General features: G+C 29.6%; 14 protein-coding genes across 14 annotated transcripts; 5 read left to right on the forward strand and 9 right to left on the reverse strand. All coding sequences in view use genetic code 12, as the record gives it.

Annotated features, from left to right (window-relative positions):
* Positions 1 to 323: 323 nt before the first annotated feature.
* Positions 324 to 1,529, reverse strand: CTRG_04202 (uncharacterized protein; the record flags this gene model as incomplete). The annotated part of the gene is made up of 1 exon (XM_002549859.1): positions 324 to 1,529. The coding sequence occupies one exon, from the start codon at positions 1,527 to 1,529 to the stop codon at positions 324 to 326; it is 1,206 nt and encodes a 401-aa protein (XP_002549905.1).
* Positions 1,530 to 2,243: 714 nt separating this feature from the next.
* Positions 2,244 to 3,701, reverse strand: CAT1 (catalase A; the record flags this gene model as incomplete). Its single annotated transcript, XM_002549860.1, has 1 exon — positions 2,244 to 3,701. One exon carries the CDS (start codon positions 3,699 to 3,701, stop codon positions 2,244 to 2,246), a length of 1,458 nt encoding a protein of 485 aa, XP_002549906.1.
* Positions 3,702 to 5,074: 1,373 nt separating this feature from the next.
* On the reverse strand, positions 5,075 to 6,301 carry CTRG_04204 (decapping nuclease; the record flags this gene model as incomplete). The annotated part of the gene is made up of 1 exon (XM_002549861.1): positions 5,075 to 6,301. The coding sequence occupies one exon, from the start codon at positions 6,299 to 6,301 to the stop codon at positions 5,075 to 5,077; it is 1,227 nt and encodes a 408-aa protein (XP_002549907.1).
* Positions 6,302 to 6,595: 294 nt separating this feature from the next.
* On the forward strand, positions 6,596 to 7,027 carry MRPL19 (mitochondrial 54S ribosomal protein uL11m; the record flags this gene model as incomplete). Its single annotated transcript, XM_002549862.1, has 1 exon — positions 6,596 to 7,027. One exon carries the CDS (start codon positions 6,596 to 6,598, stop codon positions 7,025 to 7,027), a length of 432 nt encoding a protein of 143 aa, XP_002549908.1.
* Positions 7,028 to 7,295: 268 nt separating this feature from the next.
* On the reverse strand, positions 7,296 to 9,926 carry NPR1 (serine/threonine protein kinase; the record flags this gene model as incomplete). The annotated part of the gene is made up of 1 exon (XM_002549863.1): positions 7,296 to 9,926. One exon carries the CDS (start codon positions 9,924 to 9,926, stop codon positions 7,296 to 7,298), a length of 2,631 nt encoding a protein of 876 aa, XP_002549909.1.
* A 1,271-nt stretch (positions 9,927 to 11,197) lies between these two features.
* CTRG_04207 (putative oxidoreductase) lies at positions 11,198 to 12,607 on the reverse strand (the record flags this gene model as incomplete). Its single annotated transcript, XM_002549864.1, has 1 exon — positions 11,198 to 12,607. One exon carries the CDS (start codon positions 12,605 to 12,607, stop codon positions 11,198 to 11,200), a length of 1,410 nt encoding a protein of 469 aa, XP_002549910.1.
* A 373-nt stretch (positions 12,608 to 12,980) lies between these two features.
* CTRG_04208 (uncharacterized protein) lies at positions 12,981 to 14,549 on the forward strand (the record flags this gene model as incomplete). Its single annotated transcript, XM_002549865.1, has 1 exon — positions 12,981 to 14,549. One exon carries the CDS (start codon positions 12,981 to 12,983, stop codon positions 14,547 to 14,549), a length of 1,569 nt encoding a protein of 522 aa, XP_002549911.1.
* Positions 14,550 to 14,669: 120 nt separating this feature from the next.
* On the reverse strand, positions 14,670 to 15,086 carry CTRG_04209 (uncharacterized protein; the record flags this gene model as incomplete). Its single annotated transcript, XM_002549866.1, has 1 exon — positions 14,670 to 15,086. One exon carries the CDS (start codon positions 15,084 to 15,086, stop codon positions 14,670 to 14,672), a length of 417 nt encoding a protein of 138 aa, XP_002549912.1.
* A 262-nt stretch (positions 15,087 to 15,348) lies between these two features.
* Positions 15,349 to 16,050, forward strand: NOP6 (Nop6p; the record flags this gene model as incomplete). Its single annotated transcript, XM_002549867.1, has 1 exon — positions 15,349 to 16,050. One exon carries the CDS (start codon positions 15,349 to 15,351, stop codon positions 16,048 to 16,050), a length of 702 nt encoding a protein of 233 aa, XP_002549913.1.
* A 493-nt stretch (positions 16,051 to 16,543) lies between these two features.
* RAC1 (Rho family GTPase) lies at positions 16,544 to 17,266 on the reverse strand (the record flags this gene model as incomplete). The annotated part of the gene is made up of 1 exon (XM_002549868.1): positions 16,544 to 17,266. The coding sequence occupies one exon, from the start codon at positions 17,264 to 17,266 to the stop codon at positions 16,544 to 16,546; it is 723 nt and encodes a 240-aa protein (XP_002549914.1).
* Positions 17,267 to 19,225: 1,959 nt separating this feature from the next.
* On the forward strand, positions 19,226 to 20,428 carry CTRG_04212 (uncharacterized protein; the record flags this gene model as incomplete). Its single annotated transcript, XM_002549869.1, has 1 exon — positions 19,226 to 20,428. The coding sequence occupies one exon, from the start codon at positions 19,226 to 19,228 to the stop codon at positions 20,426 to 20,428; it is 1,203 nt and encodes a 400-aa protein (XP_002549915.1).
* A 578-nt stretch (positions 20,429 to 21,006) lies between these two features.
* On the reverse strand, positions 21,007 to 22,065 carry CTRG_04213 (TFIIH complex serine/threonine-protein kinase subunit; the record flags this gene model as incomplete). Its single annotated transcript, XM_002549870.1, has 1 exon — positions 21,007 to 22,065. One exon carries the CDS (start codon positions 22,063 to 22,065, stop codon positions 21,007 to 21,009), a length of 1,059 nt encoding a protein of 352 aa, XP_002549916.1.
* A 785-nt stretch (positions 22,066 to 22,850) lies between these two features.
* Positions 22,851 to 24,161, forward strand: RCH1 (Rch1p; the record flags this gene model as incomplete). Its single annotated transcript, XM_002549871.1, has 1 exon — positions 22,851 to 24,161. The coding sequence occupies one exon, from the start codon at positions 22,851 to 22,853 to the stop codon at positions 24,159 to 24,161; it is 1,311 nt and encodes a 436-aa protein (XP_002549917.1).
* A 138-nt stretch (positions 24,162 to 24,299) lies between these two features.
* CTRG_04215 (uncharacterized protein) lies at positions 24,300 to 27,425 on the reverse strand (the record flags this gene model as incomplete). The annotated part of the gene is made up of 1 exon (XM_002549872.1): positions 24,300 to 27,425. One exon carries the CDS (start codon positions 27,423 to 27,425, stop codon positions 24,300 to 24,302), a length of 3,126 nt encoding a protein of 1,041 aa, XP_002549918.1.
* Positions 27,426 to 27,665: the final 240 nt, after the last annotated feature.

Consider the following 27,665-nt stretch of genomic DNA (forward strand, 5'->3'; position numbering starts at 1 on the left):
CGTCGCGCGTGGCATGCCGCGGTAGTATATCACGACCGAAGTCTGTACCTTTCCTATATAGTTAAAATGTCTATTTAATACCAAGTATGATTATCAGTTATTAATATTATATGTATTATTTATATATTAGAAGCAAAAATAAAGTATCTTATTACTATCATTCAAGTTTTTTATGTTTTTTGTTTTTTGTTTTTCTTTTTTAAGTTTTCTCATGTTTCAGGAATTTATATTCTTTTTTTTTATTATTTTTGCAATTTTCAATAACTATCATTTACTCTTCTATTTGATCTTTCAACAAATTTAGTATATTGATTCATTTTTTTTTAAGCTTCCATAGTACCAATTACACTTTCTTCAACATATGTTTCTTTTTTATTTTCATTCATCACTGAAAAATTTGTCTTCACTGGTAATTCAGATTTCACATTATTTAGATAATTTGTTGAATTTGGCGATTTTAAATTTGATGAATTTTCATATTTATTCCCATTATTTTGTTCAGATTCTAATATAGGTGATGTAACTTCATGTTTTTCATATATTGGAGGTTCATGAGAAATAGAACGTAAACGTCCACGATTTAATCTATTTTGTCCATCATAATCTTCTGTATCATCATCATCATCATCTTCTTCTTCTTCATCATCCTCATATTTTCCTCCATTATTGTTACTATTATTACTATGGTATCCATTTTTAAACAGTATCGACAGGTTTTCTTCATGATTCATCAGTATATGATCATCGGTATTTATTATAGAAGGAGTTGAATTGTTTGAATTTGGCGGTGAATAAGGTGATCCTCCATTTGAGTTAATATCAGACAGTGAAGATTTTATTTTTGAATGTTGTTGATTTATATGTCTTTGAACAGCTTGTTGATGTTGACTTTGTATCATTCCATTTCCATTATTACCATTATTATTTTCATTCATTCCAACTAAAATACTAGCAGCTTCTAATAATTGAACTTGTTGATGTTTTGAAATTAATAATTTTTTAGTTACATTCCATTCAGGTGTATGTTCCCATAAATGTTTAGCTAATGAAGATATATGTTTATAACCTTTACCACATGCTTCACATCTTAATTCTTCTTTTAATCTACCTGTTTCTCCTTCACTTATTCTCCGAACAACAAATTCTCTTGATAATGTGGGTACTGATGCTGATAATGGTGGGGATGAAATAAATTGTCCTGAGCTTGGCGCAGAACTCTGGCTATGTGAATGAGAATGTATATGATTTTGATGCTGATTTTGATTTTGATGTTGATGTTGGTGTTGATGTTGGTGATGATTTGTATTATTGTGATTATTGTTGTGTCGCGAGTTATTTGAATTATAACTATGATGATGATGATGTAATTGATAATTTGACATTATAGGTGACTGTTGCTCATGATGATGATGATGTTGATTGTGAGTATGAGTATGATTATGATGAGGTTTAGAAGTTGTTGTTGGTATAGTGTAAGGAGTTACATTTGAATTTCTTCTTCCATAATTAAACTGTGTCGATGCTGTCATGGTTATAGTTTTTATTTTCTTTTCCTGCCGATTATTCCCTGTTATTTATATGTGTATGATTCTTTTTCTTGTTCTTCTCCAGATACTTCTTGTTATAGATCGCTATACTTCTGTAATATGTGTCTTATTATAGTAATTTTGAAAATATTGATTGTAGATGATGAAGGATGATGAATCTTTTAGTTTTCATTATTTTCAGTGAGTAAAATGAGTGAGAGAAAAAAAATTTTTTTTTTTTTTTTTTTTTGAGCTAAAAAATTTTTTTTTTTATTTTATTTTGGCGCGCAAGATGGCTAAAATTTAAAACAATAGATTTTTTTTTTTTTATTTGTTCTTTTCTCCTCAATCGGGCATTAAGTCGTGGTGGTACCAGAGGTGGTGGTACCGGTCGTGGTAGTCATTCGGATAACCGGGCGCGTGAATAACAACAAACCACCTCAATAATTCTGGTTTAATTACGCACTTCCTTGGAACCCAACAATGATTCACATGAATCATCATCATCATTAATACCATCACCATCACCACTCGTCTTCAACAGAGATCAAACAATAAACTACTACATCAACAGTAAATCCACAATAGAATAATTCTCCATTTATTTGAAAGAAAAAAAAAATTACAAAACTATAAATATCAAAAGAAAATTAATAAAAGAAACTCACTCAGTTTAAGAATATTTGCACCTCATAATAATGTTAATATCAAATCAACTTATTTTCTTGGAGATAATTCCAAAATTTCCTTTTTAATAAGGTTGGACAATTCTGGTGAAACTTTAGCAAAATAAGCAATAACTTTGTCTTGAATTGGAGCATCAGCAGCAGATGCATGAACAGCAACATTGTGTGCCAAATGTTCTTGTTGATTTGGATATCTCTTTAAAACTTTCCACAATTCTTGGGATTGTTTGAAATCAGCTGGAGTGGCTTTCCAGTGGAATGGAGTAGCAGCACCATGCCAAACTTCTTGATCTTCTTGAAGGGAAAATTGTTTAAATTCAATTGGCTTGTCAGATGCCAAATAGTTTGGATGGCTACCCAAGTTACCATTAACATTCATGGCACCATCTCTCATATGTGGGTTGAAAACAGCTCCAGTAACCGGACAATTGACTGGAATTTGAGTATAGTTAGTACCCAATCTGTGTCTGTGAGTATCAGAATATGAAAATAATCTGGATTGCAAGACTGGATCAGCAGATGGTTCCATGTATGGAACAGTATGAGCTGGTGAGAAAGCAGCTTGTTCAACTTCAGCAAAATAATTCTTTGGATTTTCATTCAAAGTAAATTTACCAAATCTTCTCAATGGATATTTGCCATGTGGCCAAACTTTGGTTAAATCAAAAACCGAAAAATCAGCTTCTTTAGCTTGAGCTTCAGTCATGGTTTGAATATAACAAGTCCAAGATGGGTAATTACCAGCAGCAATGTTTTTAAACAAATCTTCTTGAGCATAATCAGGATTGGAACCAGCCAAAGAACCAGCTTCTTCATTGGTTAAAGTCTTGTTGCCTTGATCAGTAATGAAATGAACTTGAACATAATGCCATTCACCCTTCTTGTTGGACCATTTATAAGTGTGACCAGAATAACCATTCATTTCTCTATAAGAAGCTGGAGTACCTCTATCAGAAAATAAAATCATAACTTGATGATTGGATTCTTCATTACTGGTCAAATAATCCCAAAACATATTAGCATCTTTCAAATGAGTTTCTGGATTTCTCTTTTGAGTATGAATAAAATGTGGGAATTTAGATGGATCTCTAATAAAGAAAACTGGGGTATTGTTATAAACTAAATCCAAATTACCTTCCTCGGTATAAAATTTAGTAGCAAAACCTCTTGGATCTCTAGCAGTATCAGCAGAACCTGCTTCACCACCAACAGTAGAGAATCTAGTGAAAATTCTAGTTTTTTTACCAACAGTGTCTAAAAATTTAGCAGCACAAATGTCAGTGATATCATCAGTAACTTCAAAAACACCATAAGCACCAGAACCTTTAGCATGAACAACTCTTTCTGGGATTCTTTCTCTATCGAAATGAGCCAAGGAATCAATCAAGTTGAAATCTTGTAATAACAATGGACCATGTTGACCTACTCTTTGAGTGGCGAATGGTTCTGGGATTGGTTGACCATTTGAATTGGTAAAAGTTGGAGCCATTATGATATGAGATTGTTGTTAGACAATTATATAAAAATTAAATATAAAAATATGACAACTAAAAAGAAAAAAAATTAAAGAATAAGAGGAGAAACTTTTTAGTAATCAATTGATTTTTATTTGGTAGAATTCACGGGGGTATTTATACTTTGAAATTTTAAAAGTGGGTTGCCATTTTTTTTTTCCTTTTACAAACAACAAAAGAAGTTTAGGCGGGGGTTGTCTACTGTAATGGAAAAATAACAAGGATAAATTTCTACTTTTCACTTTGTGGGTGTGGATGTGTGTGCGTGCGCGCGTGAGGATCATTTTTCATGTGGTTTTTTACAATCATTCCAAGTATCATCACGGAGGTCTGGTCTTGACAATTGTGGAGTAGTATCTTACAAGCCTTATTGTAATTACAGAGATCCAGTTCGACAATTGATTAATAAGCATTATGTTAATATTAATTAACACCTTATTGGTTGTATTATATTATAAGGTTGCTTGTCTAGACAAAAATTTGTATTAGTTATAACTATGCCGTCATTGGTTAATTTCAATTGCTGTGATATTATTATTTTTTTTCTGGGGAACAATTCCAGCTTGTCTTGCGGTATTAGCAACCAAAAGAAGTAATTTATTTTTTTTTTCTGTTCTTTGTTTGTTCCTCGGTTTATCTCTAATTTTTTTATTAGCATACTAAATTTCAAGTCGCACGCGCACACACACCCGTTATTCCATTTATCAGTTGTAAATTAAACAAAGCCCGTTAAAGTTATTCATCTGTTCATCAAAATCAAGTCTCGGCGTGATCTTCAATGAATAATTATTGTTAATCACCTCATCCAAATGGTATTGTCATTTGTGATACATTCTTAACTTAATTTATATATATTCAGCAATTATAAGTATAAGCCCATCCAGCAAACTACCATTAATAACAGCAATCTATCGTACAATAACTCATCTACTTACCCGCCAACAAGTTTTGCCATGTAATATCGTTTCTTCATCAATTGTACATCCACCCCCCCCCCCTCCTGACGGCATAATCTAAATCTCATAGTGTACAAAATATTCTCTCATCTAGTTATTATTAATCAAATTACGGTCTAGACACATTTGATTCGTTGTGTGCATATACACGACCATGATTATAAACTGTCAGTTAAAATAAGAAAGTTTCTTTCTTCTCCTCTTCTTCATCTTCATCTTCATCGTCTTCTTCTTCTCCCCTTTTTACCATTTGTGTAATTTTTAATACCGAAATCTGCGAATTATACGAGATCATGTGAACACCACTCGTGAGTTATAATAACGTGATCCATTTCAACGTGACATACATCTATATATCTATATCTATATCTATATCTATATATTACTATGAATTACTTATTTAAACTTTGTCTCCATTCAACAAATTCATTAGTTAATAAATCACCATTTCTTAATTTTGAATTAATTTCATCATTTGTTTCATCAAGTGTAAAAGATTTTCTAACAGGATCATATTTTAAACGATAACTTTTATTTTCATTATTTTTATCAATTGAATCATTTAACCATTCAACAACAGCACCATACCATTTTAAAGCATTTGTACAATTGATTTTCTTACCGATTTTTGAAGATTCGCCAGTTTTTGGATTTGGATCAGTTAAAGGATTATTTTTAATTAATATTGGGATTTCTTCAGTATTATAAATTTCAACATTTTTTAAGAATAAATTATCATCTCTAAATCCATAAATTATTTTACCAACTCCCATTAAAAAACATTGACACCAAGTTTTAAATAATTTTTTTTCAAAATTTATTAATTGAATATTATTTTCAATAATTCTACTTGTTTTCAATTCAACATAATGATTTAAATTTTTAGTTGATTCTTTATTACCATTACCATTACCATCATCAGGTAAATAATCCCAACAACAATCAATTTCTCCAGCTAATGTTAATTTAACTTGTCCAATTCCTGTTCTAATAACAGAAAGATATTGTTCATAATTATTAACTACTTTCTTATTACGTGATTCAATAGTTGATCTACTAACTTCACTCCAAGGTTTTGAAATAGTTGAAATAGTTTCAAATTTATAACCTGAATATTGACATTTTTTAATATATTCATATTTTTCAGGTGTATTTGTTTGTTTTAATCTTTGTTCTTGTTCAATTTTACGATTCATTTCTAATTCATTATCAAAATCAATAAAAATTTGTCCATCAAATACAACAATATAAAGATCTAATGGATCAGTTAAATTATAAGGTATATTCATTATTCTAGTCATAATTCCTCTAAATGTAATTATATCACTTGTGATTTTTTTATTTTGTTTAATTTCATAATTTTGTATAGCTTTTAATAAATATTTAAAACTTTTAGTGTTTGCTTCTTCTGGAATTTGTTTAAATTTAGAATATCCTGATTGTAAATCAATTCCATAATCTATATATGAATCAGGTAAATAATAATATGACATTGCTTCCCTTTCTGCATTTTCATAATGATAATTCCCTTCTATATCTCGTGAATATGTAAATAATTCACGTGGTTGTTTTAATGCGGTAGTTTTGGCTCTTGAATTTAATGGAAGCGATTTACTCATCTTTATTATATTATCCTTAATATATCAATAGTAATATACTGATACTAATACATCATCATCATCACTCTCATTTTTTTTTTGGTTTGAATTTTTTTTTTTCAGGTATCATCAAACAAGTCGTGTGTGTTTCAATATTTCTTTCTCACTTGTTAAAGAGACAAACTCCAATTGAGTGAGAGAAAGAGAGAAAAAGGAAGAAAGAAAAGAAAAAAAAAATTTCATTCCAATATCAGAAATTAAATACATACATTCATACATCCGCTCCTGGATAAATAGATAGATCATTTCATAATCATGGCTACAAAAGGTGCATTAGTTAAATTAGTAGTTGAAGCAGGTAAAGCCGCACCAGCACCACCAGTTGGTCCAGCATTAGGTTCAAAAGGTGTTAAAGCTATTGATTTCTGTAAAGAATTTAATGCTCGTTCATCAATTTATAATGGACCAATACCAATTCCTGTTGTTATTCAAGTTAAACCTGATCGTACATTTACTTTTGAAATGAAATCTCCTCCTACTTCTTGGTTATTATTAAAAGCTGCTGGTATTGAAAAAGGTGGTGGTGTTGGTTTAAAAGAACCTGTTGGTCAAGTTTCTTTAAAACATGTTTGGGAAATTGCTAATATTAAAAAAACTGATGATAGACATAAAAATGTCGATATGAAAGCTATTGTTGGTTCCATCATTAGTACGGCCAAACAAGTCGGTATTACTGTTGTTCCATAGATTAAATATTCTCCTAAATAAAAAGTGTTCATGTATATAGAAAAGAAGATATGAAAAAGAAGAAAAATATTGCATACGTTATTTTTATAACAATGATAATATCATAATATTTATTCAGTAATAATAATAAAAAAAAATATGCAAAATACTATAAAGAAAATAAAAAAAAGTTGATATCTTGAATTCATACCCTGAGTTCGGATATCAGTTTTGTTTTGTTTTGCTTTTTTTTGTTGGAAACGGTGTCTATTAATACAGAATATTAAGATTATTTCTTTTTATTCTTTTCAAAAGCGGCAATATGTGCTTTTGATTGATCAACTTGTGTATGTTCATGATCTTCACATTTAACAACTTCATATACATTTGATCCAGTGTAAGTTTCTTCAACAGTACACATTGAAACTGAACTTAACCAAGGATCATTGAAAACTTCATCAATTGTAATACGACATGCAGGTGCCAATTCAACCATACGTCCAATGACATTTCGACAATCTTCTGGTAATGCCAATAATAACCTATTAGCACCAGTCTCACTTGATGTATGATCTTTACCATTAGGTGTAGAAGCAGCTGGTGATGATTTACTATCTTGTTTTGGTGTTTCTTTTGCTGCCTTTGGAGTAGCAGTAATTTCTTCTTCTAAAGCTTCACTAATGTCTTGTAAATTACTAAGGCCATTTCCACTTCCACTTCCACTTCCATTACTATTTGATTTTTCCACAATATCATTAGGGGTCTTCTTCAACATTTCAGAAATTGGAATAAATTCACCTCTACTAGCAAATAATTTAAAACTTGAATCAGATAATTTTGGAACTTTCCATGGAAATTTCTTCAACATCATACAACAATAAATAATAGCAGCCGACCAAACATCAACTGGTCTTGGATCATATTTATTAAACACACAAACTTCGGGAGCCAAATAAGGATCTGAACCAACAACACCTTGTGCTTCAATTAATGTCTTGGTAAATGGATATGAAAAAACTACTGCTGATCCAAAATCAATAATTTTAACAATACCTCTTTTATCAATAACACAATTATCTAATTTTAAATCACGATGGGCTAAACCCATAGAATGTAAATAATGAACACCAGCTAATATTTGTTTAAAACAACAATTTATTTCCTCACGAGACATCTTATTAGACATAACAATAGCAAATAAATCATAATCACAATATTCCATAACTTGATAAATACGTTCATTTTCATAACAAATTTCAACAGTTTCAATAATATTTGGATGTTTTAAAGTAGATCCAATACAATATTCACCGGTAATCTTTTTGGCATAATCACGTTTAGATTCATTTTGATATTTGGCACGGAATTCTTTAACAGCAAATGTTGTGTTATCAGAAAGTCTAGTAAGTAATTTAACTGAACCACCTGCACCAGCACCCAAATCTTCACCAGCTTTACTGTATCTTTTTGAGAATGGCAATTGTTGAGATCCATTAACAATCCCCAGAACAGATTGGCGTCTTTCTTGATAGTTGATTTTATTTTGTAAAGTAGAATTACGACTTACTGATGATGAGGTTTGTATAGAACTATTATTAGTGATACTTCCTGGAGATTGAGAATAAGAAGCATTTGAAGTAGTAGCACTAAATGAAGAAGGAGAATTGAACCCATTATTTGAATTCTTATTACCTGGAATATTCATGGCATTAATATGAGAACTTGAACTAGCAGATCTTAATGATGAAGATAAATTCAGGACTTGAACTGGTTGTGATTGAGCAGTAGGAGTCGATTTTTTGAAAAATCTCTTTAAATTAGCCATAGAATTGTGTCTTGTTGGTGCACTACTATTGGCGCTAAATGATAAGTTTGATTCTGCCGAAGATAATGAGTTTGGAGAAGAGCCAGGTAAAGTTGGATCCCTATCTTGATAAGAATTATTATAAAATGAACCCAAATCAGTGACAGAATCCCTTTTAACTGCCGGTTTATTTTTAGATGAAAACAAATATGATAATCCAGTTTGAGAGCCTGATCTTTGTGAACTGCTCAATTGAGCAGCTTGTGCTTGAGCATGGGCTTGAGCAACTCTTTGTTTGGAAACAACAAATCTAGAATCAATACTTGAAGCATTGACTTGGGGTGATTGGAAATGAATAGAATTGATAGGTTGACCATTTGGTAAATTTGGAATATGTGAAGTTGAATAATTACCAGCACTATCATTAGTATTTAAAGAAGAAAATGAACCTTCACGTTGTAAAGGAAGTTGAGAACCATTTGAAGAAGTAGAATTACCATTGGAATTACCATTATGACTGGTTGAATTACCTCTTCCACCAGGAGCAGAATAAGGAATTGAAGTAGATAAACTTTCACCACCCATGAAAAATGAAGAATGACTAACTGAATTATTTCTAATATTTCTTGGACTGGCTATAGTTGATCTAGCAGGGTTTTGAAAAGCATGATTGCTTGAAAAAGAGTTTGAAGATTGTCTTGTAAATGGAGAAGTTGGGGTGAAAGATGAAGATGTGTTGGTGCTTGGGAAAGGTTTTGTATTTGGAGAAGGAGAAGGAGAAGGATCAAAACCATGTATTATATGAGGTCCATTATTAGTAGAGCCAGATGTGTCTATTGCTGGAGGTTTTGGTTTTGATGAAGCTATGTTGATACCTGCTGATGAGTTATCGTTACCGTTGTTGTTGTTGTTTTCAGAAAGTGGTGAATTTATAGTGGAGTTAACACCAGAAACAGTAGACGATTTAACATGTTGAGAATTCAAAGAAACTTCTGATGGATTTTTCGATAGGACCGGAGTAGTTAGTGTTGAAGAAGATTCATGTAATAATTTAGTTAATGAAGAAATGGGTTGTTGTTGTTGTTGCTGTTGCTGTTGATTAGTATCAGTAGTCATGGTTTATAGGCAGTGTGTAGTAATATAATAATGATAATAGCTTGTTGGTTATCAGATTGGCGGTAAATTGGTTGTAAATATATCGTTGAGTTTTTTTCTTTCGTTGCTGAGTTTTTTTTTGTCTACCTTCTCTGTGGACAAAAAAGGGTCGTTGGAATAGAAAGATGGGAACGAAAAAAAAGAAGAAAATGTTAAAAAGTTAATTGCCCCAATTTAATGCACAATGATCTAAAAAGCGATGAATGTGATCTATGGACAGGAGGAGGAGGAGGAGGAGGATGAATATTGATGAACAAGTATCAATGAATCAACCAATATGGATTTAAAGAGTAAGAAGAGTAAAAAACCACTAATATTAAATTAAATTTAATTTAATTTTTAGTGTTGTGTTTGCTTTGATAATCGGTTGTAAAAAAAATTTTTTTCATTAGCGTTGATTTTGATTTTGATTCTGATTATGATTTCAATGTTAATGTTAATGTTAATTTTATTAAAGTGAGTAATCATCATTGTTTTTCGCTGATGAGTTTTTCTAATTTCTAATTTGTTTGTGATAAGCTCTCTCACCAAAAACAACACGAGATTAACTAGTCGTGTACTTGTGTTATCTTTTTTTTTCTCGTTTTCCACGGTGATAATGTACTGTGAATAACCGCGACAACTTATCCGACGTAATAATTAACCAATCAAATTACTGGTAAATTAGTAATTATCTTTACTACACTTCTATCACTACTATCATGATGATGATACTTCAAGTTGACGAGCAGTTCAACAAATGAACTAATAAAACAAAAAATGGGGGGCAACCACATTCAACTATCCTCTATTGTTGCTTATATTCCCCCTTTGTTTCATATCCGCTTTTAGACTACCCGCTAACATACAATTCTCATCCATTTGGTCTTATATATATATATATATATATATATATATATAACCATTAGGCAATATGTACCATATCATGCGTTATACTATAATAGTCTCCACTTTTTTTCTTCTACTTTGTAGTAGTAGAATGCCATCTTTATTTATTGTCTTAATCACTCGTACAACAATACCCGGGATAACTCGAATCTACTCCCATCTGGTAGTGCGCAGTCCAGATCCAGATCTCACTCAGCGGAGGATGACAAAGAAGAGGGGAACGGAACATTCTCTCCAAAATTGCCTACAGAAACAAATCAATATTTGCCGCAACTATAACCAAGTAACCTTACGGCACTAGAGATATTTCTTATTTTAAGCCCAAGAAGTTGTTAATATATTACCTATACTTTTTTAGATTTCCTTTTGGTTTTATTTGATTTTTGCTTAATTGCAGTACTTTTACCACTACCACTATTACCAACACTCTTTAATGCTTCATCATCGGGAAATAATGGCATTTCATTAGGATCACCATTATTACCATTACCAATACCAATACCAATTTGGTTTCTTAATGTATTTAATTTATATTCCAATTCTTCAGGAGTTTCTGGTTTAATATTAATATCTTTCTTTCTATCCAATTCTTTCTTCTTTTCTTGTTTTGATTTACTTGAATTTTCATGTCTTTTACGTTCAATAGCTGATTTCATTTCAATTTTTTTAATCAATTCTTCTGTTTGTTTAAATATTTTCACTTGTAATTCTTCATCAGTATATTCTTTTCTTGCTTTTGTCATAATTTTACATTCTTGAATAATATTTCCTCCTTCAATTTTCATAAATATAGGTGCAAATAATGCAAAATAAAATGATTGTGCTCCTTGTGTAACACTTTTAAGAAATAACCACCAAATTGGAAACATAATTAAATATAAAAATAACCCCCATATACTACCCATTGATATAAATCTTCTTGTTGATGGCGTTCTAACAAGTCCTGGGTTAACCATATTAATACGAACATTACATGGTGTTTGATCTTTTCTTTCATATGCCATTAATTGTCGTTGATATTCTTTAGCAAATAATCCCAATAATAATTTAGAACTTCCATATATTTTCCATGGTTGATTTTTAGGATATTCTTTATTTTCCCATAATAAATCTTCCAATTCAACATCACCTAAATTTTGTGATGAACAAGTAGCAATTAACACTCTAACATCCCTATCTGGTGGTTGTACTCTTAATGAAGGACCCAATAAAGTTAATAAATGGAAATGGGCCAAATAATTAATACCCATTTGTTTTTCAATTCCATCAATTGTAAATTGTTTTAATCCACCTTTTGGAATACATTCGGCTGCACAACAAATAACTCCATCTAATCTTCTAGGTGGGGTATTATCTAACCATTTAGTAGCAAATTTTCTAATTGAATATAATGAATTTAAATCACATTCTTCAGCATAAATTAATCCATTATTTGTTTTATCTCTTAAATCTTCAATATATTCAGCTATCCATTGATCATTTGTTCTTCTAGTTAATAATATTAATTGTGCTCCTCTTTTACCTAATTCATAAACAATTTCTGCACCAATACCACTAGTACCTCCGGTTATCATAAATACTTTCCCATGCATATCACGATCCCAAGTATTTGTAGCTCCATGAGAATAATATTTTAATCCTCCAAGAGTTAATAATATTGGTCCTACTATAGGTCCATATTCTTTAATTTGTTTCCAATATGGAATAACCTCAGGTCCATCAAATACAACACTAGTTAAGAAATTAACTGGCATGATTTATCTCTATTTAACTAAAAGTTGGTTAAAGGGTTGGCTGAAATAAAAAAAAAAAAGCATACTGGAAAATTTTTCTGTGTTGTCTATAGAAAAGAAAAACCAAAACAAAAGTGGCAACCCTTGATTAGACGGACCCAACTGCTTGTACATTAACACGATCATTGGTACCATCTAGGGCGCACCACCACGACCATCACCACCATTACCACCACGACGAATATTCCTATCTTTTTTACTGCGACTTCAATCCATCGTGGAATTTTGTTTTTTTTTCTTGCATGAATTTTCTTTTTTTTTTCATTATCTCATCTCATCTATTCATCTTTTTAACAATACATCATCAACCAACCAACTAACTAACTTACCAATCATGGATGAAGTAGTATTTTATATTGGAGAAGGGGATCCAAATGATAAACATAGTCAAGAATCCTATGGATATATTACATCAATTCATACATCAAAACAATATTCAACATTTCGTCAAGCAAATTCATTTAAAAATGGTACTGTTTTAACTGGTATTGGATCAGGTGAAAGAATATTTTGTTGTGTTCCTAATAAAGCATTAATTAATGTTTATTCATTTGGTAAAGAAAGTATTGATCAACGTATACCTGTACCTGAAGCATTAACTTGTTTGAATTTAATTAATCATCCTATATCATCAATTAATAATAATAATGATGATGAATTGTATAATAAAAGTAATTATAGAGTTCCTTGGTTATTAGTAGGTGGATCAAAAAGTGGGAAATTATATATATGGGAATTAAATTCAGGTAATTTATTATGTGTTAAAGAAGCTCATTATCAAGGAATAACCGTTATTAAAAGTTCTAAATGTGGAACATTTTTAATTACTGGTGGTGAAGATGCAAGATGTATAATTTGGAATTTACATGAATTAATTTCAATTTATAATGATAAATCTGATAAGAATGATAGTAATAATAATAATATTGTTAAACCATATTGGCAAATTACTGATAATACATTACCATTAACTGATTTAATTTTAAATGATGTTGAAATTTTAAATGATTTAAAATTATATACTACTTCAAAAGATAACACTGTTAGAATTTATGATATTATGACTAAATCTTTATTAACTACATTTATTTTACCTGATTCTGTTGAATGTATAACTAAAGATCCTTCAAATAGAGCATTGTATGTTGGTTTATCAAATGGTTTGATTAGAACAATACCATTATATCAAATAAATCCTCATACTTCGGTTTTAGAAAGTATTGGAGGTATGAATAAAATTATAACTTTAGATCAAGATCCAAATTTGAAAAACACTTTTGTTCCTCATCAACAACAACAACAACAAAATGAAGGTAAACAAATATTAGTTACTAAATTGGAAATTTCATTAGATGGTACTAATATAATATCTGGAGATTCTCAAGGTAGAGTATTTGTTTCAGATATTGTTACTAAACAAGTTGTTAAATCATTTAATGCTTGTAATTCTTCAATTTCTTTCATTGCAGTAGATACAGTACCAAATGGATTTGATTTATCAATTAATGATACCACAACAACAACAACTAAAAATAATAATAATAAAGATAAAAAACATAGAATGATTCCTAATTTTAAAAGAGTATTAGCTAGTACAAATCCAGAAGATCATCAATTAATGTTAGATATTCCAGGTAAAATTCAAACATCTAATAATAAAAAGAATGATGATGATTTTGAAAATTGGTTAAATAATAAACAAATGGAAGAATTAGAATTTAAAAATCTTTCAAATATAAATTCAACAGTTAAAAAAGTTGAAAATGGATCATCTTCTAATAATAATGATAATAATAAAGAACTTGAAGATAAATTACAAAAAGTATCTCAAGCTTATACTGAATTAAGATCTAAACATGAAGAATTAATTAAAGAACATGCTAAATTATTAGATAAATTATAAATAATTGAATAAATAACCAACTCACTTATATATATATTAATAATACAAACTAGAAACTAAAAACACGACGTAGTACATACACACACACACACACTCCTTAGTGAGCTTTATTCATTTTATTTATTTATTTGAAATATTAAACCCCATTAAACTTATAGTATTATTTGAATCAATTGTATTTGATAAATCATGATGATTAATTTTCTTTTCTCTTGATCGACTTCTACCTCTTTTATCTTGTTCTTTAATCATATTAGATAATTGATGACGAGTGATTAATCTAGGATGATCATGATCTTGAAACTTATTCCCCTGTGTTATTCCTGAAGTCGATGTTGTTATTGTTGATGATGATGATGATGTATTGGTAATAGATCTTTCATTTGATCTTGATCTATAAGGAAAAGGAGATACTGATCTTGAAGGCAGTCTTGATCTTGTTTGACTAAGATTAGACAATGATGATGTTAGTGGTCTATATTGTTGTTGTTGTTTTTGATTATTATTATTATTATGTCTAGTTGGTGAAATATTCATGTAATTTAAATTAAATTTAACAGATTGATGGATTTTTTAAATGAAAATTGATATTTACACTTTATTGATAATTTTTTTCCTCTTTTCTTCTGTGTACACGTTCTTATTCTCATTTCAACTTTTAAAGAAGAAGAAGAAGAATTTTTTTTTTTTTGCTGTCTCACTCGTTACAAGTCATCGCTTTTATTTTGACAATTATTAGATTTACCTCATCTCTCTGATCATCATCATCATCATCGTCAACCAATTATAAATAACGACAATGTCAGAACCAACATCAACAACAAAAACAACAGCAATAACAGAAACACCGACAACGGCTAAACTTTCTAAGAAAGAAAGAAAAGCACTTCAATTCCGTAAATCAAAAGATGAAAGAGATGCAGAAAAAGAAGAAAAATTACAAAAGAAAAGAAAACTTGAAGAAGAACAAGAACAATCATCATCATCATCATCATCAGCAACTAATACAACAGATGAATCATCAGATCAACCTAAAAAGAAGAGAAAAACAAGAAGAGGTAAAAAAGGTAAAGGAGTTAATGGAGGTAAAGGACCAAGATTTATTTTATTTGTAGGTAATTTACCTTATGATATTAAACAAGTTGAATTAATTTCCCATTTTAAAAATAGTAATCCTGATAGAATTAGAATTAGACAAGATAAAGGTATTGCATTTTTAGAATTTGATAATGAAAATCAAGAAATTCAAAGTAAAATGGAATTAGCTTTACGAATGCATCATAGTGAATTAAGAGGTAGAAAAATTAATGTTGAATTAACTGTTGGTGGTGGTGGTAATTCAGAAAATAGATTAGCTAAATTAAAAGAAAAGAATGAAAAAGTTTATGAAGAAAGAAAGAAAAGAGTTCAAGATAGTAAATCCAAATCAAAGTCATCTACAACTTCAAAGTCTACTCCTCCACCTAATGTTCATCCTTCAAGAGCTGCTCTCTTCAAATAGACATATATATATATATATATTGATCTCCACAATTCATTATACAAAAACAAAGTCAAGCAAAATGTAAAGATTGAACAATATAAAACAAAAATAAACTACAAACTAAATAATAATGATAATAATAATAATAATAATAATAGTTCAAACTAAATGAATAAAAAAAGGGTCTTATAAAAAAAAATACATCAAGAATGGAAAAATGGTTATATATGTGTATGAGTGTATATGGAGGATTTAATGTTTTTGCAATTAAATGGGAAATGCAAATGGTAAACTACTGTACAGAATATAATAAACAAACAGGAAATTGAATGGAAATTGATATGTGTATATATCTTTATGAATAACAGATTCTTCTTCTTTTTGTTTCATCATTATCATCATCATGTATATACCTCTATTATCAATCAAAAAATAACAATTAATAATCTCAAATTATTAAATATTGGTGATTAATGTCGTGTGATCTCCTTTTTTTTGATTTATCATTTCCTCACAATATGGTACATTTCTTAGCTTTTCTAACTTTTCTCTTTTTAGTTACAGCACTTCCACTGTTACCAGTAGTAGCACCATAGTTTTTTTCTGATGAAGTATTATTTTTATTATAAGCATTATTATTAACTCCCATACCAGGTACACTATCGGTGATATATTCATTTTTATTTGTATTTGGAGGATCTAATACTGCTCTTATAGCATAATCAAAGATTTCTTTAACGCCAACTTGAGTAGCAGCGGAACATTCCATATATCTTATTGCGCCAATTTCTTTAGCCAATTTATTACCTTGATCATATGAGATTGGTTTTAAATTACGAGCAGTCAATTCATCCAATACATGTAAATCATCTCTTAAATCGATTTTGGTACCAATTAATAAAATTAAGATATCTTTTGGACAATGATGTAAGATTTCAGGTATCCATTTTGATTTAACATTATGAAAAGAATCAGGACTTATCACTGAAAAACAACATAAAAATATTTCTGTTTGAGGATAAGATAACGGTCTTAATCGATCGTATTCTGATTGACCAGCGGTATCCCATAAACCTAATTTGATAGGTTCACCATCAATCATGACGGAAGCAGAATAATTGTCGAAAACAGTTGGAATATAATCATTTGGGAAAGTATTGGTGGTATAAGAGATTAATAAACAAGTTTTACCAACTCCACCATCTCCAACAACAACTGATTTAATACTTCTCATTGTCTATGTGTGTTTATATATATATATATGTGTGTGTGTGTGAATAATAATTGATGATGATGATTATGATGATGGTGATGATCAACAGATTGGTTGTCTATCGGTTGGTTGTCTGTAACTTTGGTTGTAAGAATTTTTCTTGTTTTCTTTTTTTTTTTCAGAGAACAACAAATTCCTCTTTCTTTCTTTCTTTCTTTCTTTCTTTCTGTGTGTCCTCTTTATTTTTTTTTTTTTTTTTGCTTCTCACTGTCTTTTCTCTCTTTGACCCTTTATGTTAGTAAATTAATTTTTTATTGTTGTCTAATTAAACTATAGGGGTTATGTGCAGGATAATACTAATTTACAATGCTTATGTAGTTCCAAGCATCTTTCCATGTATATTTTTCTTACTAAGGTTACACATAGTGATCAAAAGAAGAGCGATCAGGTTGTAATTATCTATCACTACCACTACTACTACTAACACCAATACTACTTGTGGCTGCCTACATCATCGTCACAGTTTTGTTTGTTTACTCGAGTGGCTTCTTCTCTCGGTTACACTAGGGAGAAAAAATTTTTTCTGCCTTTTCCACTCATTACATTGAAAATTGACACATAAAGGGTTTTTTTGTTTGCCTGCCCTGTTCTTGTTCTTGTTCTTGTTCCACAAACGGCACAATACATCCACCCTCCACCCAGGGGTACTCTGTGTACAAAAAGATAATAACCCAATAAAAACTATGATAATGTTTATACATCGACTAGAGAAATAAATAAATGTTGACTCTTAAAGTGGTACAATTGATATTACATCAATTATATTATTCTATTACTAATTTAATGTGCAATTTCGTAAAAAAATTGCACCAAAAAAAAAAATTAGTTAAATTTCAATATGCACACAATTTATATCCTATCAAGGAAATACCAAAACTTAACTTTAATATTATGACCAATGTAACCTTTTACATCAATGGCCACACATATCAAAATTACAATCATTCATTAGACCCTTCTGATTTAAGATTTGGTATTGAGAAATATACTATCGTTGTTCATACTCAAAGGTGACAAAAGCTTCTTAATTACATATACCAGATCAAATTCCAATACTACCATCTTTTCTAGAGGGATAGAACGATGCAGGTGGCAAATAATGAACAAAAACCAACCGCAATCAAATTATATTAACGTAACGAGGAAGTAATCCAGTAGGAATAATTATTCTTTTTTGTTTTCATTATTGATTTCATATTAGAATGTTACACTAAATATGTCGATCAAGTATAATACACCACTCTATGACATAACTATCCAAACAGAAAAAGAAATCAATTTCATTATATACATATATATATCAAGGGTCATGCACATGATCACCCATTTCAAGAATTATATAACCAGTCTAGACTCAATAATGTCCATGGATAGTTCGGTTCTAAAAACCTTTTTTTTTGTTTTTGTAAATCAAAGACTTTCGTTAATAAAATTATATCATGATTCAATCCAAAATAATTGCAAAAAAAAAAAAAATATCCAGAAAAGTCCCCCAACGATTATGTAATGCTTACAAGAGATATAAGTCACTATTTCATTTATACTTGCTCTTATATTGCTTCTTCTTGTTGTTTTTTTACCCGTCTTTACATTCGTCAATGTACTTTATGGATCAATTAATTAAAACGTTACTATAATCATAATCAAAAATTATTTAGTTCTCCTCGCTTATTGCTGCAAATTTTTTTTTTATTTTTTATTTTGGCTTACATTTGTTAATTATATCACGTGACACTACCCCGGAGTTATTGACCGAGAAAAATACCAAAATGGAAAGAGGAACCTAAAAAATAAAAACAACGATTCTCGATTGGATCTTTCTTTTTATTTTTTATTTTTTTACAACAATTAGGCAGCCAATATAAGATCTTTAATAAAGAGACAAATTCAGGATTGATTTCTGATATTTTTTAGAATAAGATGTTTAGACTGTTGATCAAAAAACGTGGTTTTCATACATGTAACTCATTATCATCGGATTTCTCCCATGTTGTAATTGGTGGAGGGATTGTTGGTACGGCAATTGCTGGGGAATTACAACAACAAGATGGTAATGAAGTGTTATTAATTGATAAGAATGAACAATTGGGTATGGAAACAACATCTAGAAATTCAGAAGTTATACATGCTGGTATTTATTATCCTCCTGGTTCTTTAAAATCAAAGCTTTGTATACTTGGTAAAAATAAAATTTATGATGCTTGGTTAAATGGGAAATTTCAAGTACCTTTGAAAAAATGTGGGAAATGGATAGTTGCTCAAGATGAAAAAGAAGCTGAATATCTTGAAAAATTAAAAAAAATTAGTGATGAAGTAGATGTACCTGTTAATTTTATAACTACTAAACAAGCTAATGAAAAATATCCATTAATTAGAGCTGAATCTGCTATTCTTGAAAGTCCAACCACGGGGATAATATCAGCTCATGATTATACACTTTTCCATCAATCTATATTTGAAAATAATGATGGTACTCTTGGATTAAATACAGAACTAACAAATCTTGAATATAATAAAGGTACTTCAAATTATACATTGACATTACAATCTGAATCCGGTGAAATGCAAGTAACTTCAGATAATGTTATTAATTCAGCAGGTTTATATGCTCCTGAAGTTTCTAATTTATTATTACCTAAAGAACGTCATTATCAAGGATATTTTGCTAAAGGCAATTATTTCAGTTATCTGCCAGAAACATCAATTGGAAAAGTTACTGATGTATTGATTTATCCATGTCCTAATCCAAATGCTGCTTCATTAGGTACCCATTTAACTTTTGATTTAGGTGGCCAATTAAGATTTGGTCCAGATTTAGAATGGTTAGATATTAAAAAGGCAAATGAAATTGATTATACACCAAATCCAAAGAATTTATCTAAAGCTTATGAAGCTATAAAAACATATTTCCCTGATATCACTCTTAATTCTTTACATCCTTCATATTCTGGAGTCAGACCAAAAATATTGTCAAGAGAAGACAACATTTCAAAATTTGCTGATTTTGTAATTAAAGAAGAAGATGGATTTCCAGGATTTGTTAATCTTTTGGGCATTGAAAGTCCAGGATTAACAGCTTCTTGGGCTATAGCAGAATATGTCAGAGATATTTACCATAAATAGATTTTGCATTTGATAGACTTTTAATAAGTATACATTACATAAATGATGACCCTGGGATAAGCAAAAAAAAAAAAAAGTAATTCACGAGAGGATACGGAATAGATGGAATATGATGATGCAGTAAGGTTATGATTTTCCATTTTAGTAAGATCATCTTTATGTTACGTCATGACCGTTTTTTTAATGATAAGAAGAGTATAAATTGTTGATAAATTATTCACCAATCCATTGATGATATTTTATTCTTTTGTTTGTCTCATTATTATTTCAAATAATTATATTCTTTTACTACAATTAAATTTTTAAAGTCAAAAATAATGGGGTTTCCTATGATTGATGCTTCATCTTCAGAACATGAAACTTTCCAATTAAGGGAAGGGTTACATGAATTAGATGATAAACTTGTGAAACATTCTAAACATCTAAATAATAATTTACATAAAGGTGCCGATAAAACAACACATAAAGTTACAAACTGTACCAAAAAAATCTTCAATCATGAAAAATAATTCCACAATTTATTATCCTTTATATAAATTACCATATATATATATATAAATACATAGATATTAACACAACTATACGTGTGTTCTTTTATTATTTAAACTTCCATCATCATCTTCATTTTCTCTTTTATTACTTGATGATTTTTTAGGTAAATTTTCAGGATCAGTAGGACGAGGACTTTCAGTGAAATAATCATGTAATAGAGCTTGAGTAGAATCACATCTTCTACTAGGATCCAATTGAGTCATTAAAATTAATAAATCAAGAGCTTTTTCAGTAGCTGCACTAAATCTAGTTCTTAATTCTTGTTTTGAAGGAGGAGGATAAACATGTAAAGAATTATACATTGGTAAACTTGAAACATTTGGCCAAATTTGTTCAGTTGGAGTACCATAAGCTCTAAATGTAACATCTAATTGATCAACATCATCTTTACCTGCTAAATAAGGAATTCTTAACATTAATTCAGCAAATATAATTCCAATTGACCAAATATCAATTGCTCCTGTATAATGTCTTGCTCCAAATAATAATTCTGGTGCTCTATACCATCTTGTAACTACATTTGATGATAAATCTTCATTTGGATTACCTAATGCTCTAGCTAAACCAAAATCAGCAATTTTTAATTGTCCATCTGGTGATAATAATAAATTATTTGGTTTTAAATCTCGATGTAATATAAAATTTCTATGACAATGATGAATACCTCTTAATGTCATTAATAACCATGATTTTATATCTGAAGATTTGAAAACTATTGATTTATCTTTAATTAAAACTTCAAGATCACAAGGTAGAAATTCCAATACTAAATTTAAATTATTTTTAGTTGAAAAAACATCAATTAATTCAATAACATTAGGATGTTTTAATTCTTGTAAATATTTAACTTCTCTTAATGCTGACATATCTAATCCATCTTTAAATAATCCTGTTTTAATTTCTTTAATAGCTATTTTACGTTTAGTTGAAACTTGTTTCCCTAAATAAACAACAGCATATGTACCTTCTCCTACTTTTCTTTCTTTTGTATAATTTAGTACTTGTGGTGCACTACTCGATGATGCTGATGCTGACGACACTGACTTACTCTCGGGTCTTCGTGATTCAACCGCTGCTGTGGACATGGTTGTTGGGAGTGATATAACTATGAGATGCTGATGATGATTAGATTGATACCGTGTGGAAAATTAGTTTCTTGATGTGTGTGTGTGTGTGTGTGTGTGTGTGAGCACTTGCGTGTACTTTGGCTACAGAAGGTCGTGTGATGCACTATATTTTATTTGATGAATGGAAGTCAACATATTAATCCCGGGAGATATTACTTTTTTTTTAAATCAAAATCGACACCGGATCACCTTCAGTCATTAGAACAAGTTATGAAATATGATCCACAATTTAGGATTATACAATATGTGGTAATGTGTGTCTAATATTATTGTGTACAACTCACGTGCTATTTGTTTGACAATACCCGAGACTACTTTACCACTTAATACTAGATTAAACACCATAATTTGCGTTCCGTAATAGAATAGTCAATGATATTATTTATGCAATGTTTCCGCTTAGCCTATTCCCCCCTGTTTTCTTTTCTCTTATTGTTGTTTCGGTGAATTGCCCTTGAAATTATTGTTGATCCGGTGATGGTGATGGTGAATCAATTCTAGTCAATCGAAAAAGCATAAGCCGCGCCGAGATCTCTTGGTATGAATCCGGGCCGAACACTCGAAATATTAGATCGCAAAAAAGGAACCATCACCACCACCACCAGAAAAAACAAGCGAATAACGTCTTCTGATATAAACCCCAGCAATTATCCACTTTTTCTTCTAAAAAAAAGAGAATAATTTATTGATAAGCTATTCTTCTTTAACTAGACATTCAACTTATTATAACATATGATAATAATATGACATTTGAAGAATTTAAACAAACAAAAACATATTCTTGGATATCCAAAACAATATCATTTCTAATAAGTCAATGGTTTTTCCTATTTCTTGGGGCATTTATAGCAATAGCTCATTCATATCCACAATTTGCTAAACAAGGAGGTATGATAAGAGCAGAATATAGTATTGGATATGGAGCAGTAGCTGTAATTTTTTTAATTAGTGGATTATCAATGTCTTCAAAACAATTAGTTGTTAATGCAGCTAATTGGAGAGCTCATTTTACAGTATTATCAATGTCATTTTTAATAACAAGTTCAATTATATTTGGTATTTGTCTGGGTATTAAACATGCTCATAATAAACAAATTGATGATTGGTTACTTGTTGGTATGATTGTTACTCATGCTTGTCCAACTACTGTTAGTTCAAATGTTGTTATGACGAAATTAGCTGATGGTAATGATATTTTAACATTATGTGAAGTTTTCATTGGTAATATACTTGGAGCATTTATAACCCCTGCTTTATTACAAATGTATATGAAAGGAACATGGGAATTTGGTAATCCAAGTCATCAACCAAATGGTGATTCAACTATTCAACAATTATATGCTGAAACAATGAAACAATTGGGATTATCTGTTTTTATACCATTATTTGTTGGTCAAGTTGTACAAAATATTTTCCCAATTCAAACTAAATGGTGTTTAACTACTTTTAAATTAAATAAAGTTGGTTCATTTATGTTATTATTAATTATGTTTCAATCTTTTTCAACTGCTTTTGCTCAAAATGCTTTTACGAGTGTTAGTCATGCTTCAATTATTTTTTTAGTATTTTTCAATATTGGAATTTATTTATTTTTCACAATTATAACTTATATGTATTCAAGACCAATTTGGATTAAAAAATGGCTTTTCAATGAACCAAATGAATCTTCTTCAAATTTTTATAAAATTTGTTATTTTATATTTCGTCCATTTTATTATAATCGAAAAGATACTGTTGCTATTATGTTATGTGGACCTGCTAAAACTGCAGCTTTGGGTGTTTCTTTAGTTTCTTCACAATATGGTTCTCATAATCCAAAATTAGGTATTATTTTAGTTCCTTTAGTTTTATATCAAGCTGAACAAGTTATAACTGCTAATGTCTTGGTGAAATTTATGAAGAAATGGATTCATGCTGAAGATAATCAAAAACAAGATGAAGAAAAATCAATTGCTTCAAGTGAATCAGTTGATAATGAAGTTATTCATGTTGAAGGGGAAGATACTCTGAATTTATCATCAGTTCGAGATCGTAAATCACATACAAATCAATAGACTAATTATTAAATATATTTCTTTAACTTTATTTATTATATATATATATATATTATAGATATGCAATATTATTAATTTACATGATAATTATAAGGAACTTAAATGCCTTACAACAACAACTCAGTGGGATTGATTTTCCTAATTAGTGACTGTGCCTTGAACACATTCCCATTGTGCAAAAACATACCAACTGTTACCACTATCACCAATTACTAAACCTCTATACATACCAGTTTCATGACATTTCATATTTAATGAATAAGTTCCATAAGGTTTAGTCATATCTTCTTTACTTAATTTCAAATATTTTCCTGATGGTGATTCAATAACTAATTTAAAATCTTGATTCATTAAACCTGATCCTGAATTAACCCCAGTAGATGGATATTGTTCAATTTCAAAATTATATAAATTATTAGCAATGATTTTACTTGTTTGAGGTTTAACAATATATAAATCATTTCTTTGACTTTGAACAGTTGGAAATTTTTGTACAAATTTAGTTTGTTTTGAAATACCTTGATGCATTAATGGAATAACAATTGCCAATTCATGAATATTATCAAAATGTTTTTGTAATCCTTTGGCTCCAGCAAATATTTGTAATACACCCACTGATTCATTTTCTGGTAATACTGCTTTAATTTTCGCTACTCTTTTATGATTAACCCATTTAATTTGACATAAACTTAATTCATTAGATGTTATCTTTGATGTTTTAACTAATGTAAATAATTCAACATCATGTGGTATACTAAGTTCTAATTCAAACAACTCCAAATCATGTAATCTAGTCAATGCATTATTGAAATTTTTAAAACTTAAATCACTCTTGTAAAATCCAGAATATGTACGTGGTAAATAAAAGGCAATATTTGGATCAATAGGTGGCATAACATGTTGTAAATCAATAATACATGGAATATGAGTTGATACCACACTTAGTGGTTCAGCTAAGAAATAAAATTCATTGGTTTTATCCTGTCTCAAATTACATATGGATGGGTTTTTGAAATTATAAATATCCATTATACGGAAATTATTATCAACCAATACTGAAAGCCAACAATGATTAACAACATATTGTTCATTATGATAAAATTCATTAGGTTTTTTCCAGAATCCTAATACAACTTCACATGGAATTCTTAATGCATCCAAGATTTTCTTGAAAATATAATTAAGTTGATAAATAGTTACTTTGCCGGCTTTTTGAACTTCAGCCAATTTAGGTTTAACTTGCAGAATTTTAGAAGGTTCTTCAATGATTTCAAATTTACATAAATGAGTTAAAATACCTCTAATTTGATCAACAACTCTTAAATGAAATTTAGTAGATATATCAGAAATAAATTCATTTAAATCATGACTAAGATCATAACTCAGAACAAATGTATCGATTCTACTGTATTGAACATTTCTTAAATCAAGTACATCATCTGAACCAACAGTTTCATTAGTGTTGATTTCAGAAATATAATCCAATGGTTTAATAATCAATCCACCATCTTGTCTTACTACTCGTTTAGTTCTGTTTTGTTTATCATGTGAAGTTAAGGAATTCATTCTATTGATATCTTGTTTGAAAGTAGCCCAATCAATTTCATTCAGTTTTTGGATTTTCCTTTCAATTGGATTAAGTTCTTCTGTATTTTTACGTAATAATTTCTGGAAAATATTTGGTTTTGATTTCTTATCTTGGAAAACAGCTTCCATTACTTCTGATTTTTTATCAAGTTCATCATTTTTGAAATCATCATCTTTTCTAGAATTAACACTCGGTTTAAGTTGAATACTTTCTTGGAATCCTTTTTCAAATTTATGTCTATAGAAAGAACCAGCACTGGTTGCACTCAATTCTGATAAATTTAAAACATCACTTTGTAATGATTTAATTGAATTTTTCAACTCCTCTTGTCTTAATGATAATTTAAGGTATGCATCTTCATCCATTTTACTTTGTGAAGCAGTTGAAATTCTAAAATCATCAGCATCAAATGGTACTTTACTCTCACCATTTATATTTCCAGATCTATTGAATTCATCATAATGATAAGCTGGTTTGGTATGTTTTGGTGGTGGAGGTGGTGGTGGAGATTCATCACGTGGAGATGGAGAACGATGATTCCTACGTACATCATTATCATTATCATCATCATCATATTCATCAGTAGCAAATCTTGACAATTTTTTACTTAAATCATCTTTGGATGAAAATTTTTTGGATGCGTCAGTACCATAAGAATCAATTGAATAATTATCCTTTTGAATAGGACTTTTCATTTCCGCTATTTTATTAGCAGCTTTTTCAACTTGTCTTAATCTTTCCAATTCCATTTCCAATTGTGCTTTCTTTCTGGCAATTTCTTCATATTCTTGAAGTATGTCATGTTCTTTTGAAACAGATGCCCTCTTTTGTGATTTGGTTGGTGTGTTGCTATATTCATCAGGTAAATATGCATTATCAATAGTTGTATTAAAGGCTTGTTTTGAAGTATGAGAAACATCAATATAAGATGGGGATTTCATGCTCATTGGTGAGTTATAATCCAGTTGTTGATAATGTTGTTGTTGCTGTTGTTTACCAATGACATCAGGACTACTTTGCACATGTTGAAATGATAGTCTTTTATTATCCATTGAAACTTTTGGTTTTACATGATAACTTTGTTGTTGTTGCATTGCTTTAAAATATTCAATTTCTTTTTCCTTTTGTCTTAATAATTCTTCTTGTTGTTGATAAGTTAATTTATTCTTTGGATGATTCATTGAGGACAGCATGTATTTTGAAGAACGAACATTATTTTTAGTTGGCGTATATGGTTTACCATATCTACCACCATCTTCATAACCTTGTTGCAGTTGTTCAAAACTTTGATCAATTGCATCATAATCAATAGAATCATTGGCAAAATTATTTTTCATTCTTGGATAACTGCCGCCTAAAGGAGTATTTCCACCAGCACTTCTTCTACCATTATAATCATTATCATATTGTTTAGTAGGAGTACTTCTAGTATCTTGTAATGATAAAGATGACATTGAATGATTTAATTTATCTTCAAGAATGGCCACATAATCTTTTGGAAATATTCCTTCAGCATTATTTCTTCGTAATTTACCACTCCACCAACTTTCATCAACTATGGAATAAACTTCAACTATTTCATTTTCCATGAATCCTAAATCTCCATCTTCTTCACCTGCCCATGAAACAACAGTTTTCACTTTAAATGGTAATGGAGGAATGGCTATTGTTGTCATTAAGAAATCAAACTACGGATGAATAAATGAATGAATAAGTGAATGCAAGAGGATTGATCTAGGAATAGATGTGCTTTTTATTTTTCAAAAACAAGAACAAAAACAATAAAACGAACGAACGAAGGAAAGGAAACGAATAACTAATAGTCTGTTAATTATAAAAATGAATACGGCTGGGTTTGATTTAAATGAACGTGATGAGAAAACAACTTATTTATTTTATTGATTTGTAAATATGAC

This window comes from Candida tropicalis (assembly GCF_000006335.3).
Source record: "Candida tropicalis MYA-3404 genomic scaffold supercont3.5, whole genome shotgun sequence".
Lineage (NCBI taxonomy): Eukaryota > Fungi > Ascomycota > Pichiomycetes > Serinales > Debaryomycetaceae > Candida > Candida tropicalis.